General features: G+C 47.4%; 2 protein-coding genes across 2 annotated transcripts; one reads left to right on the top strand and one right to left on the bottom strand.

The window, feature by feature from the left end:
• Nucleotides 1-298: 298 nt before the first annotated feature.
• GKN2 (gastrokine 2) lies at nucleotides 299-5,685 on the top strand (the record flags this gene model as incomplete). The annotated part of the gene is made up of 6 exons (XM_080931834.1): nucleotides 299-310; nucleotides 1,962-2,015; nucleotides 2,410-2,547; nucleotides 3,866-3,976; nucleotides 4,570-4,732; nucleotides 5,603-5,685. The coding sequence occupies 6 exons, from the start codon at nucleotides 299-301 to the stop codon at nucleotides 5,683-5,685; spliced, it is 561 nt and encodes a 186-aa protein (XP_080787960.1).
• A 3,530-nt stretch (nucleotides 5,686-9,215) lies between these two features.
• On the bottom strand, nucleotides 9,216-14,235 carry LOC308432293 (gastrokine-3-like; the record flags this gene model as incomplete). Its single annotated transcript, XM_080932073.1, is given in 7 exon segments — nucleotides 9,216-9,310; nucleotides 9,896-10,037; nucleotides 11,021-11,128; nucleotides 12,450-12,584; nucleotides 12,761-12,814; nucleotides 14,194-14,220; nucleotides 14,224-14,235. Coding segments are annotated over 7 exon segments (573 nt in total).
• Nucleotides 14,236-14,599: the final 364 nt, after the last annotated feature.

Raw genomic sequence — 14,599 nt, 5'->3', positions numbered from 1 at the left:
TCCCGAAGTATCACTACAGGGTGGAACTCAACCTGTACAAACCGGACAGATAAGCAGGAAGTGTTTGCAGAGTGACCAATGGGGAGTTTTCAGTATAGACTAACAAACTTCACCGATACCTGGGATGTGGTTAGGTCTCAGTCCTGATAAGGGAGTTTGCTAAGGTGTGTCTCGATACAGATTAAATCTTTTCTGACATGACCACTTGGGGAAGAGATTTCCACATCCCAAAGCCAATATAAAGGCTGGACCCTGCTCAGGCATCAGCACTCGATCCAGTTCCTTCTCTTGAGACAAAATGAAACCCCTCGTGAGTATGCATTTGTCTGCTGTGCTCTTGCTGCTGCTTGTACCCGCCTGCTTCAGATTTCAAGGGTCTCAGACAAACAGTCTGCACATCTAGATGCTGCTGTGGTTGAATTAACAGTGCTTGGGGTGGGGATGTTGAATACCTGTGTGTCTGTTGTCTACATTTCTTAGGTTTACTCAAAACGCACAAAGGGAAAAATGTGTAGAGAGTTTTACTTGGAGGGTGTCTTTAATAATAATCTCTTCTCCTCACTTTGTGAGGAGGTTAGGCGTTTGAGCACAATCCTATTTACTGTGAAAGGGAAGTGTCGCTTTAAAATCAATGTCAGTGATAACAATAGCCATAAACCACGCTGAGCCTATGCTTTTCTCGTGGATGATTCCTCTGTTTGTTGGGCCAATCATGTATATCAGGTACTGTTGTCCTCAATGGAAAGTTAGGGACACCGAGGCAACAGGAACTAAATTCTCCAGATCTGTAAACTCGAGACTCGGGGTGTGGTTTCTCTCTCTTGGGCCCTGTGCAAGGCAGTCATGAGGTGAATTTAAAACAACCAGAGTGTCTTCCTGTCTAAGTTCTTTATTCAGGTAAAACAAACCCTTTAATGGCTCACCCTCCCTATGTCTCCACTCTCCCTGTCTGATACCAGATTTCAGTAATTCTTCCCCGGGGTTTTCACTCAGCCTCTAGAAGAGAAAGCTGCAGGCTAAGTGTCAGCCCTAAAGTGACAAAGGCAACCAGTCCGCTGAATGGTGTCCTCTCCCAGGCCCTCTTGATTTTTCAGGGGGAGATTTAAGTCTAAAGTACAAACTTATAGCCAAGATCTATCAACCTTGATGTGGGCTGAGGGGATCTTGGGGCAGTGGACACTTCCTGTGCTTTCTCTAGGCATCACTGAGCTGGCTAGTTGACTCTCTTGTCCAAACGCCTAGTCTAGACCCAATAAAGACAGGGCATATGAGGCTCCAGAGCCGGCCCGAGATGGGGTGCAGAGAACCCCATGTAAGTGATCTGCAGGGTGTCTGCATGGATGTTGTTAGAGTCTCCACTGTGGCAATCAGAAGCCAGAAGACAACAGCTGCTGCTGATGTTGGGTCAGACTCGGAAACAACCTTGGCACAGCATCAGAGCTTGTGTCTCTTTGGTCCTTGGCCCACACTGGTCCTGCTATGTCCATGGAACTACTGAGATTCAGGGTATGGCAACCAGACAGATGTCTTCCTTGATGTCAAAGGTCAACTGTGCCCCCAGTGTCTTAGCTGAGCTTAAAATTCCACAGTGTTCACGCCACTCACGGATTCGTTTTAAAGGGTTCATTCCGTTGGTGTGGAAACACGCAGGCGCCCCCTGCCCACCACATCAGAGGGCATAACTTATTCAACCAATCGAAAGCTAGTGTAACTCACACCGGGTCGACCCGCTCATGAGTCTCTCTCCCCACCCCCCCCTCACCCACCCAAGGTCCTCCACCTGCTAGACAATACACAGCTAGTGCCTACCGAATGAGCAAACGTATTTTCTACTTCTTAAAGTAGAAAGATAGACTGCTGATGATGGCTGGCCATCATGCCTAGGTGCCCTCTGTCTCCTGCTGATCCCCCCAGTGAGGGACTACCCCTCAGAGAGTTGATGTGTTTTTTTTTTTTTCTAGGTGGCATTTCTGGTGGTGCTGTCCATCTTTGGAATACAATCGCGGGCAGAAGAGGTGAGTTGGCTTCTTAGAGCGATGGGGCAAGACGAGAGCTAGGCGAGACCCGTAGGACCATGGATCCATGTGTCTCTTTGAGATGGAACCCTGATCATGGAAAGGACAACGTGGTCTTCATTTGCCTCTGCCCGAAATCCGTTCACAGTGCAACGCAGCACTAACGGGTGGCGGGTCCCTTTTCCCTTCCTGTGATGTCACTGCAGTTCTCTCCTGTAATGTGATAAACCAGCGAGAGAAGCTTTGCACTCTGCCTCGGCAAGAGCTTTGCATGGGTTTCTGGAGAACTGCCCATTGAGGTCGGAGGTTTTAATCCGGTGAAAGAGCGTCTTTTCAAATGCGCATGCGCACTATTTACCAGGACACTTAGTTCGGCTTCGTTGGTCAATTCTAGGTTTTTAACATCTTCACGAAAGACAACAAAGGCGGCAATGTCCAGGAGACAGTGACCATTGATAACCAGCAGAACACGGCCACCATCAACATCCACTCTGGCTCATGCTCCTCAACCACAGTTTTTGACTATAAGCATGTAAGCAGAGCGGGAAGCCTTATATGAGATTTGTTCCGTAAAGGGTGGGGGTCAGCTCCGTAGTGTATATTTAAATTATATGATCTATCTTTGCAAGTCTTTACTTTTATTCACTTCTTTCTTTCCCTTTAAATAATTAAGCAAGCAAATCAAACCATTTCTAAGGAAAGAAATACATTTACTGACAGCGAGAATGTCCCACTACTGGCCCAGACATGAACAGGAAGGACGCTGAAAGCAATGCCTGGAACTTCTGCTACACACACACACACACACACACACATACACACACACACAGAGAGAGAGAGAGAGAGAGAGAGAGAGAGAGAGAGAGAGAGAGAGAGAGAGAAGATGAGCAGTCTCAGATGAGCAGAAACCCAGAACCACACACACACACTTAAATTACTAATGCAGTACAGACAACATTACACTTCCTATAAGGCCTTCCCAGTGCTGGTTACTGGGGAGCTAACAATAAGTCTTAGAAGCTTGCTCCGTGAGTTTATTGTCCTCCGTCCACTTACTGGTTTGGATTAATTTACTAATGCCTTCTTCTACATTAGACAATACATTACATCGTAATAGACCAGTGTCTATTATGGGACCCCTTACCTGGAGACAGCCTGCCTAGACACCTACATTAAAGCTGCTTGCTCTCCTCCTCTTTCTCTCCAAACTCCCCACATGCTCTCTTCCTGGTGGTGCTGGGGGTTTCTTGTCACATTTAAGGCATCGATTCTTTGAAGTCTTCAATGTCCAGAATCATCTTTAAATAGATTTCATGGAAATCCCCAAAGTAGCTTTTTAAAAGATTGAGTGTGGAGACTCTGTTTCACCGTGTCTATCACTGGTCTCGGTGCCTCAGTCTAGTGTTAAATTTTAGATACTAAGAATTTTGAGAATTGAAAGCTAGGAGCTAGAATGGGTTTTTTGTTTTGTTTTGGTGTGTGTGTGTGTGTGTGTGTGTGTGTGTGTGTGTGTGTGTGTGTGTGTGTGTGAAGCACCACAGAGAAATTCCCCATTCAAGGCCAAAATGTCCTGATGGCCTGTGACCCTTCCTCAAACTCCCCCACACATGTACATTTCCCCACATTCCCTCCAGAGTGTGGATAGAGTCTGAGGAAGAGAAGTGAGGGAGGAAAGGGAGGAGGGGTAGGAAAGGCATGTGGCATGAGGGTAGGAGGAACCCTTCTTCTCGAACTCCACCATTTTTGACTATAGACATTAACTTGTAGTAGATACTCAGTCCTTTCTTCTAAGCCGGCCACATTGGAACACTGGAAACTTCGGAGTCCATAACTGTGCTCCTCCCCCTCAGGGTTACATTGCATCCCGGGTGCTCTCCCGAAGAGCCTGCTACATCATCAAGATGGACCACCAAGCCATCCCCGCCATTGACAAACTCCGACGGTACCTCTATGAGAAGCAGGTAATTTCGGGGGGGGTCCCTTGAAAACTGCTCCCGAGCCAGCTCATGCTTCTGTCTCAGGAGACTGAGACTGTAGATTATCCTATCTACATCCCTGCATATGATGCTCAACTTTCCAACGTGTTCTCACATTTGGGAGAGGGAGGCTCCTCTCAGTACCTCCCCACAGAGCCCTGAATACGTGGGCTTACAAGAACTTAAATGGACTGCCTTTGGAGATGAGATCTTAGATCCAGTGTCCAGTTGAAAATGAGTACCTTTATGATATTCAGTGACAGATGAACAACACAGACAAATAATACCAAAGAGTACACCGAGGCTAGACTCCTAGTCTTGGTCCTGTCTACACAGACCCATAGCCGGTTTACCTCCTGCAGGCCTCATCAGAGTAACACACCGTGGGTAAAAAGCAAAAACAGAAGAACAAACAAACACACAAAACCGAGCTCTTTTTCCAGACACAGAGGTCAGAGGAGACAATGACTTGATTCAACCACTGAACAGAGAAATGCAATTGCCATTTGCAATTTTAAGTAAGGTCTGCTATGCCCACCAGTGTCCTCAGCACTGTTCTTCTCTGTGACACCATCTAGACCATGAACGCCATGGCCTCCACAGAGTATACCTGGGTCAGGTACAACTCTCTGAAGTCTCTGATCACGAAGGTGGACTGGTTCCTGTTTGGGTCGCCGATTGAGCAGCTGTGCAAGAACATCCCCCTGTATGAGGGGGAGGTGATCGCAAAGCCAGAGTCAAGTGAGTACCACCAAAGGCAGCTGGAGGCAGCTGCATGCCACGCAGAGGGCAGGGGTGGAGGTGGGGGACAGGGGGTGCTATGTGAATTATGCATAAGTGAAAACTTAGTTCAGTTTACTTCAGGGATTGAATATCTACCATGTGCATGGATCGTCAGAGACATTAGGAATACAGAAATGGGCAAAGCTCTGCCTCCATGGAGCATCGTACAGTGGGAAAATGGCTGAGTGGAAAATGAGAAATGGGGTCAGACAGAGTTCCTAGGTGTCAAGGAGACCCCAGGGATTCTCCCTTTTTACACATAAGTGCTGCAAGTGAAGAAACATTTCCAGAGTACCTGTCAAACAGTATCCTCTGGGGGTGCTAAGAAATGCAACTGGGATCCATAGAGCACCCCAGGGAAGAGATGGCAGAGTTTGTGAACAGGCAGGGGACAAGCAGCTGGCTGTCACAGGCCAATGTGACCATCACAGAGTTTTGCACTGACCATAGCCAAGTAGCCAGAACCAGTGCAAAACAAGAGATATTTATCAGAGTAGTGGGAGGTAGAGAAGGTGTTAGCATTTGCTGCTGTTTGCCGAGGAAGGCAGCACTTACAATTGCAGGTGCTTAGAGAAGCAGCAGGGCTCTCTCTCTGTCAGCACCGAGCCACATGGCACCCACCAGACCAATACTTCCAGAGCTGTCAGTCTTACGATAGTTAAATTATTATTATTATTAATTGAATAAAGTTATGGCTAAAATATTGGGTGCTATGAAATTATAAGCTCTGCCTCCCACATCTGCAGTCAGGACCCCTTGAAAATATTGGTTTGCTATACTGAAACACATTTTAAATGCTATTTCTTTACATTTTTTTCCCAATTCCAGGAGAGGTGGGCACTGGAGTCTGCGCTAAGGTGGGGCTCCTGGGCCTCCTGGGAATCTCCATCTGTGGAGGAATCCACCTTTAAGATGGTCAGCTGACTTCATCTTTTCAAAGAAATAAACCAAACTAAATTCTTCCCAACAGTGCACTTACTTATGAGATCCAATAATACACAGAAATGATATATTTACTGGTATTTGTGCATGTTTGTTTCTTCCATGGGCACAGTGGAAAGCCGGGCAATGTTGATCTCAGTGAACAGAAGGACTTCAAATAAGATAAACATCTGAAAGTTTCCAGATGACGAGGCACATGCAATCTAACCAGTGGGGTATGAGCTCCCCACAGACCAGCTGAGCACCTTGATTTCAAGGCGCAGACAGCGGGGCTGAGCAGGGACAAGGAGGTGGCGGCAATGCCTTTCACTGGGAAGAGGGTGGGGCTTGGTCAAACAACCTTGCTGCCCTAATGAAGGGAGTTTCCTCTTCTGACCAATGAATTGGCTTTAAGGGCCATTCGGGCACCTTTTAGGACACCCGTTTTAATTTGGGGAAGAGGCAGACTTGGCCACAGTGAACAATATTTTCTCGTGTGTTGACCTGGAGTGGGCAGGAAGGAAAGGCCAGTAACACCAAGAACAGGATCAGAAAAAGCTGGGAATCCAAGTTGGCACACCGTAGGAAACAGGCCCAAGGTTTAAAATTAATTACTCCAAGATCAACTAGCCAGGTCTTGTATCGTCTGGGCAGCTGGATGTAAATTCAGTTCAGAACAAAGAGCGATTTAAACAGGGGTCTCTCCGTCACTATGTCTTTCTAGTCCTCACTCTGGCCCATGACACATACATCAGAAATGCCTTCTGGGTACTTGGCACTGAGGTATGCTGGGCTAAGCGTCTCAAGCTACTATGGTTGAAGATGCTCTTTTCTTGGTGGGGAAATGGGACATTTCTATGAACAGTTTGATGACAGTAGTTGTGTGTTATAGAATGCCAAGGAAAGCACAGAGTGTTTTGGGGGTTTACTAGTGATGGAACACAAATCAGGTTTGCTGCAGTTGAGGACAAGCTGAGAGTATCGTGTAGCTAGTTGTAGATGAGGATAGGGCACCCTGCAGCTGAGGAGAGAGAAACAGCATCATGGTCCACCCCAGCGCCCCCATCTCAGCTTCGTTGCCAGCGAGACAGAGACAACTCTGATTACGAGTTGGTTTTAACTATAAAGTTTCTGGAGATGAGCCCCAACGAGATGTCCTCTGTGGCCAGGGTGGTCGGCTGGTGCAGGGAGGGTGTTAGCATCAGAAACCACCTGGGTTTTCTTTAAAAGCTATGCTCCCTATTGCTTTAACCATGTTGGTTCCACGTTGACAGCAGACATACAAAGTCTGCTCTCTCACTTTGCTGACCCTAAGTGCCCCTCCCTCCGAGGGAGGCTGGGGCCTTGCTACAGTTCCTAATAGTTAGTCCTATCAAAGGGCTAAGGAAGATGTATATCATTTAATCTAGGGATGCTCAAGCCTGAGACCATGAGCAAAGAAGAGAGAACCTGGACCAAATGGTCTCAAATGCTGAAACAGGTCACAGGTCACAATAGGCAGGAAAGATCAGCCATAACTAGAGCCAGCCTGCCAAAGGAGTCCTTGAAGGAGCCAAGGAGGTGACGGAGTGCGTCATACATAAACCCTTGCTCATCCAGGGGGATAAGATGGTCTATTCATCTATTCATTCATAGATGCTGGGGGTCAGAAGATATAGACCCCATTACTCCATTATAGAATTACCTGTTAGGATTATTGACTCAATGAATGAACTCAGCATTATTTTGCTGAACACAATGAATGCATCAGTGATTTAAGACAGTGCTGAGCTTTTTGGTTTCTGGTAATGGCGAAATAACTTAGATCAGTCCTGCTTTCTTACCATGACAGTTACACACCTGTACAAAATATGAAAAATGACTTCTAAAGGCATGGGGTGGTCTTAGCAGAGAAAATAGGAAGAAAGGGTTGCTTTTCTACGGCCAGTCAGAGCTGTCTAATACTGTTCTTTAAAACAAGTTTTCTTGAAAGCCCACATCTCTTCCCCAGCTCCCTCTTCCTGGCTAGCATAACCTCAGTCTATGTAAGCAGCAGCTAAGCATTTCCTTCATGGATTCCTTCAGTTGTGGGGGGGATGGGCAGGTGGAGAAAGCTGAGCTACCTTAGCCCTGTTTCTCCTAAGAAAACAAGAACATTGTTTCTCTTAAAAAACAAAACAAACCAAACAAAAACAAAAAATAAGAAGCAGATTGGACTAGAGTGGCCAGGTGGCCAATAACATGTAACAGAAGTCTGCTAAGTGAGGCTTCAAGAAACCGTATTCTTTCCAGATAAAGACCGGTAGATTCAGATGACTGAAAATTCTGTTCTTTGCTTTTTCCTATTCTCCTTCCTACAGTGCGGAAATAATACTGGTGTCAGGAGCTGCCTCAGCCATTTTTGGAGTCCTGGGGTAATAAACTTAGAGAGGTGGGGTCAGAAAAGGAAGGGCTAAGACTTATGCCATGCCTCAATACAAATCTCAATCTATTTTCAACGTTTAACACACAACTGAACGAAATGAGAGCCAACCAGCCCGTAACATCCCAGGAAACAAGCTGCCATTGCTGTCACCCACAACAGCCCTGAGCAACCTGTGTTCCGGCTCCCTGGTTAGAGTAGTCAGGCCCTGGGACCTCGGGCTCAGGTCCTCCCATGGAGCTGAGGAAGCTATGGCATGCACCACTCCAGGGGTTTCTTGTTCAGGACCACAGAAGTCTTCTTTGTGAAGTGCACCCCACTCTTGAAGGACCTTGAAAACCTTGTCCCCAGGTTCCCAGGAACAGGAGTGATGGGGAGAGTTAGGTGATGCCACATGGATTGGAGGGGCTAGTGATGGGTACAAGGCTGTCCCCATCGGAGGAACAGTTACAGAATGAACGCTGGATATCTAGGTATATGGCTACTGGCCTAGCATTGTAGAGGGAGATCCAGGGTCACTGTGGGTTGTCATTGTGTGGCAGTGGGACAGTGGGACAGTACAAGGAAGAGACGCCGCAGAAGCTTCAGTCCCAGTTCTCAGGAGATGAGCCAAACCTCAGACCTGACCATACAGACTGGGCTCCATTGATGGTTTATTCGTTCACTGCCGAAAATTCTCAACAGACTGGCTAAAGAGACTCAAAAATGAGAGGTTCTGGTGGAGCCAACAATGATGTAGGATGTTCTGGGAAGCACGTGGACAGCAGTGCACAGAAGATGAAGGAGGACACAGAGGATGAGGGAGGTTGAGGGGATGAGGGATGATGCAGGGAATGAGGGATGATGCAGGGGATGAGGGATGATGCAGGGGATGAGGGATGATGCAGGGGATGAGGGATGATGCAGGGGATGGGGTAATATAAGAGGAATAGAGAATCCATCTGCTAGACCAATGACACTGAAACTTTATTATTTCTCCATACACGGTTGAAAATGCACCTATCCCCCTCCATCCCAGATCACATGGAATGCTAACATGTGGAGTGCAAGGACTGTTATGAGACACTTCCTATGGGCAGAGGCTGGACCAGGCCTGTGCAGTCCAGCTGCCGCAGAGGTTCAGAGCCCAGGGATCTCACCACAGATGGACAGTCCCATGAAGAATAGAAGCTGGAGCTCAGAACAGGAGTCTGGGTCCATCCCTAGTGCCGTACCTTCGAGAGGAAGGATCCACACTTTAGAGACAAAGAGTCAACAATATGGGGACCTGCATTGGATGAACACTCAGGTTAGCGGAGACCCACCACGGAACCTCTCACCAGCCCTTGCTGTAATCACCTCTTTCTCTTTTACCGTTCCTTTCTTAGGCTTCTTAACCACTTAGCCAGCCCACACCGGGTCTCTCCTGGACCCTTGCGTTTTGAAGAACTCTAGCTTGTGGGTTTAAGGCCAAGGTTTGAGAGAGGGACAGCAGCTGTATTGCTGGCTGCTTCTGTACTCACAGGCAGATCTTGTTAGGCTGCTGCAGGTACCTTAAGAGTAGGACCGAGGACTCCAAAGTGGGTGTGGCAAGCTCGAGTCAGGGCTGGGTGTCCATCAGCCATCCAATCCCAAAGCAGCCTATGGCTGCTCCCCTTCCCCCTTGAGCCTTGTAAGGAATCCTCTACATCCCAAGTCATGTGATCTTCCACTGGAGACACGGTGGGATGAGCTGTCATTGCAGTTTGCTGACAGGTCCTGAAACTCCTCCCTCCTCTTTTGAGTCACGCATCACCTCGTGTTCCTAGTAGTGAACACACCTTCTTTTTGCTGCTGAGCGAAGTAGCTGGGCACCGCTCTGCACAGGTCCTTGATTGGCGCTCCGTACTGAGCCAAGTTTTTGATTCGGCTGGGTAAAACGGTGTAGGTCAGTCCGCGCGTGGGTGGGTAGTGACCGGAAGCCTGTAAGAGGGGGCGTCTCAGATATGGCATATCCAAGAAGGGGTTCACAGACAAGCTGTGAAGGGTACATGGGGCGATTCGGTTACCAATCCAGAGTTGCTTTTCAGGAATCTCTAACTGCAATGCTTTATCAAGCCACAGGAGGGCGAAAGAGACTCTGGCAAAATCTGGACGCAGTAGCTTTTCTATTATCTTTGGGTGCTTTCTCGCCCAGAACGTTAATACCGATTCATTTAAAACACTTATTCCCTTTATATTTCGTCATTTTGGATGAACGGGACACTTTCGACTTCTCTTTTAAAGATTTGTGTGTTTTAATTTTATGTGTAGGAGTGTTTGAAGTTCCAGATTGCCGTGAGTCTCCTTGTGGGGTCTGGGAACCAAGCTGGGACCCTCTGCGAGAGCAGCAAGCGCCCTTAACCTCTGAACCATTTCTCCACCCACAACTTTTAAGAATCGCATTGCTTTAACACACCTTTTTTTTTTTCTAGCGTTAGCACCGCCATCCCAGTTCTGGTTGCTGTCTAAATGTGCCGATATTGAAGCAAAGTTTGAATAGACTCCATGAGTTGCCAAGGATTTCCTCCTGGTTTTTAACTACTTGGGCTTAATGGTAATAATGGTATGTAAGGTCGTGTGTGTGTGTGTGCATGTGTGTGTGTGTGGTGGGCCAGGAAACGCAGGAAGGAGAGAGACAGAGGATGTGAAATCATTGCAATGTTTGCATCCAGCTACTTGTCTTCTCTAGCATAGCTTGAAGCCATTGGGGATACATCTACATGAGGTTATTGATTGATTCAGTTGCGATTAGCCTTGAATGGGACACCAAAGTCCTTGAGTCCTTTGAACATGGTGTGACTTCATGGCAGGAAGAAGAGACATAGATGAAGCTCTTGTGAGTGAGGTGCTGTCTGAGAGAGTGTCTGTAATTTGGAAACCCCATAATAGACACCCATCAGAGAAAACTGAACTTGCTCACTCACCTGTTTGCCCAGAGCCTGGGTAATATCATCCAAACTTGGGAAGGCTGCTGGGTCCATCTTGACCAGGACACAGGCCATCTTACTAAACAGCTTAGCTGCCAGGAGGGCCTTAAAGCAACAGAGCAGAAACATGTCATTCAGTCAGCCTCAGTCCTCATGCACCCGCTGGCCTCAGTGATCCAACGCCCTGCTAGCCTGACCAAAATGCAGAACATCTCAGAAAGGCTGCGCTCTGGATGCCAGAGCACAGGTCAGTATCAGGAGCTATGTGGAACCGAGCCCTTCCGCTCCTGTCTCCTCTGCTCCTCCTGGCGAAGGTTTTCTCTCCCAGGATATTCTGAAATGGTAAAATTGAGGTGTGTGTGCCTCACCGGGTAGGACTGTAATGTAACAACATGGATCATCTGCTACTTAATGGCTCGTAGAAGCCTCCGTTGTGGCTGCTGTTACTGCTGTTGCTGTTGTGTTTTTATCTGTAAAGCAGGAGGAATAGTGTGTTTCTTCCATGGGGTTGTCATGGAGATGAGATGAGAGCAGAGGTCCTCACTGCCTGGGGGAATGTTGTGTAAGCTGTAGAAGGCTCTCTGAGTACCCAAGGAAGTTGGAAGGCCTATGCCAGGACTTGGGTTCTAAAGCTAGGTCTGTGCTGCATGTTCCTTCCTTGTGGTCTGCTATTTGTTCTTTCCTGGCTTGGATCAAAGCTGCAGTTTGCTGCTTCTGGGTCTGACCGAGTCCCAGGCACAGCTGAGAGAAGCTAAGCCTCTAGATTAGTGGTTCTCAGAATGTGGGTTCGAAGCCTTTGGTGGGGTGTCAAACTACCTTTTTCATGGAGGTTGCATATCAAATATTTACATTATGATTCATAACAGTATAAAAATTACAATTATAAAGTAACAATGAAATAATTTTATGACGGGGGGGGTGGTTGTTGCTCCAACAAGAAGAACTGTATCAAAGAGTCGGTTTTGGGAAGGCTGAGAACCTGGGCTCTAGCAGTAATTCAGCTTTCCTTGCGCCACCTAGTGGCCTACTGTGGAATGTTTCGTTGAGGAATTTTTTACTTGACTTCTAACATCCTCCATCAGAGGCAGTCTGTAGACGTGGAGGATTCAGGGAATCTCCTTGGAGGTGAAGAGAGAGGGAAGGTGTTAGAGGAAGGTGGTGGGAGAGTGGAGAGGACACCTTGTGTCTATTGTGAGTTACCCAGTGTGCTGGAGAGAATATGACAAAGGTGGGTGAGGAGGACCTGGGCGGCAAAGGGCCAAGTGGGGAGGGTGGGTGTTGGCTTCATCTCATCCTTCAAAGTCCTACTAAGTAGGAGAGGCAGCTGTTGAAGCTGTTTTGAAGATATGGCAACTGAGGCATGCTGGGAGAAAAAATAATCCCCATGGTCATAGAGCATTTTATTAAAGAGTTTGGCTCATCTTACGTTCTTGTAGTCCACGATTCCACTCCATTCACTCAGAATATTGTTGTCTTGGATGCTGACCATACCACGGACGGTATCAACACGGATAGTCTGAGTGCCCACGGAGCCATCCAGAGGATAACTCTCACTAGTGTTCTAGCAAAAGCAGCCAACAAGTAAAGTAAGTCAGTGGCCCCAAGTGTCTACCTGTCCATCCCTTGCAAGGTGAAGGGGAATCGGTGAGAAACTACAGGAATGTTACCCCTGGTCATTGGCATCGAAATGTTTCTGCTAAAAGACAGGCAGACTGGGTGCTCTCTGCCCATACTCACCATCAGAGCCAGAGCTGGAATTAGGAAGGTGGTCACAAGAATGAAAGGCACAATCTGAAATATGGAACAAAGGTCAATGCACTCTGTCCTTAGCCACGGATGGGCTCCAAGGTCAGCCTGGCTGGGGCAGAGCCTTTGACAGGATTTACAGCTTTCACCTCAGTCCATCCCTGTAGGGTTCCCAGGTGTGTCAGGACACTGTAGCTTAGTGTGCTCACACGGGGTGTGCCTGCTGCTCAGGAGGCAAGGTTTTGTCATGGACACTCCTGTGTGGCTTCCACTGTCAGTCACTGGGATAGACTCTGGTTGGCACACAGGGTTGGACTAGCCTAGACCACTATAGCTCCTGTTCCCCACTTTTCCTTTTGTGCTAGCCTCTCTTCTTCCAGGGTCGATAACGTCTTCTGTTCCAGCTCTTGATCCAAACCCCAAATCTCACAGTCAGCTCTGCTCCACCTCTGCCTACCTCTCTGGAAACCGGTACCCTCCATGTTTCTTTTCCTCCGAATCCTCTTACCTTGTCGAAGAAGGAAAGGTACTCACTGTTATTTGCACAGGATTTGGGGGAAATTATGGTAGAATGTTCCTAGGCCCTAAAATATTTGAGTTGCTTGTTTCCTCTATGCAGCGTGCTCTGCCCATAGAGAGACTTTTCTGCAGCGGGCAGCCATAGTTTCTAGTGTTCTTGAGGCCCTTCATATCAAGTGGGACCGACAGGGTCCTCCCTTCTCTGAACACCCATGAAAAATCAGCATCCAGTTTCGACAGTAAAAAGGGAGATGCCCCTCAAAGGCAAAGGAAGGGACTATTCTACCGTAGCAGCATCGCCACAGTGTAGGACCGCCCGCTACAAGACACAGAGCTGCAGAGGGCGACGCTGCTCTATTGGCCCATTGAAAGCTAGGTGTGGTCATGCCTGCCTTGAACGACAGCACCCGGGAGACTGAGGATTTGGAACATTTGAGACTAGTCACAGTGAGGCAAGGTAGCCCGGACTACAGAATGAGGCCTTGTGTCAAAAAACATCCAAAGGAACAAAAACACACTGCCCTGGTTGGTGCCACATGCATCTAAATCCCCCCCCCCTTGGTGCCACACGCATCTAAATCACCCTCCCACCACTGGCAATTTTTAAATAAGGAAACTCACTGCAGACAAGACTCTAACAAAGAGTCTTGATTTAAGACTTTAGTTATTGATTAGTTAATTAGTTATTGATTCCACTAAAAAATTAGTTATTGATTCCACTGGAGAACACCCTTCACTCAGATTCTCTAAAACAGAATTGCAGATGGAAGATCATGTGTCGAATCAGAATTTGAAAATTCTCTCTGGGTTGATTTGAACAGTTCTTGTGAGAGGGAGGAGCCAGACCTCCTTGGCTGGTCTTTGAGAACATAGTCATCCACATTCAAAGGTAAAAGTGTACTCACAAGGCATTTCATGTTGTCTCTCTTCGGCTAATGCAGCGGCATGCATAATACAATTTTCTATGGCCCCTTAAATTCCCAAGTCCAGTTTATATAGCCCTGAACCTCTCTGGTTTCACTCTGATAAGGGATTCAGGGAGTAGTTATCTACGCCCCAGAAACCATTACTGGGGGCAGGGGGTAGTTATGTATTACGGTTATCATTTTCTTTTACCAGATGTGTGTGTTTTTCTTTCTCTCAATAGCTGGCAGGTTCCAAGGCAAACACTGGATAAGAATAGGTCTTTGTGGCTGGTGTGCTCATGACCTTAGCCACTATGTAAGGAGTTATAAGCCGCTGATACAAAACCAAGGTGACCACCACTTTTACTCTTGATTTCTGAAAAGTATTTTTTTTTCCTAACAGTGA

The sequence above is a fragment of the Micromys minutus genome, assembly GCF_963924665.1.
Source record: "Micromys minutus genome assembly, chromosome: 18".
Taxonomy (NCBI): domain Eukaryota; kingdom Metazoa; phylum Chordata; class Mammalia; order Rodentia; family Muridae; genus Micromys; species Micromys minutus.
The sequence above is the reverse complement of the archived record's forward strand: the minus strand, read 5'-3'. Positions and strand labels throughout refer to the sequence as shown.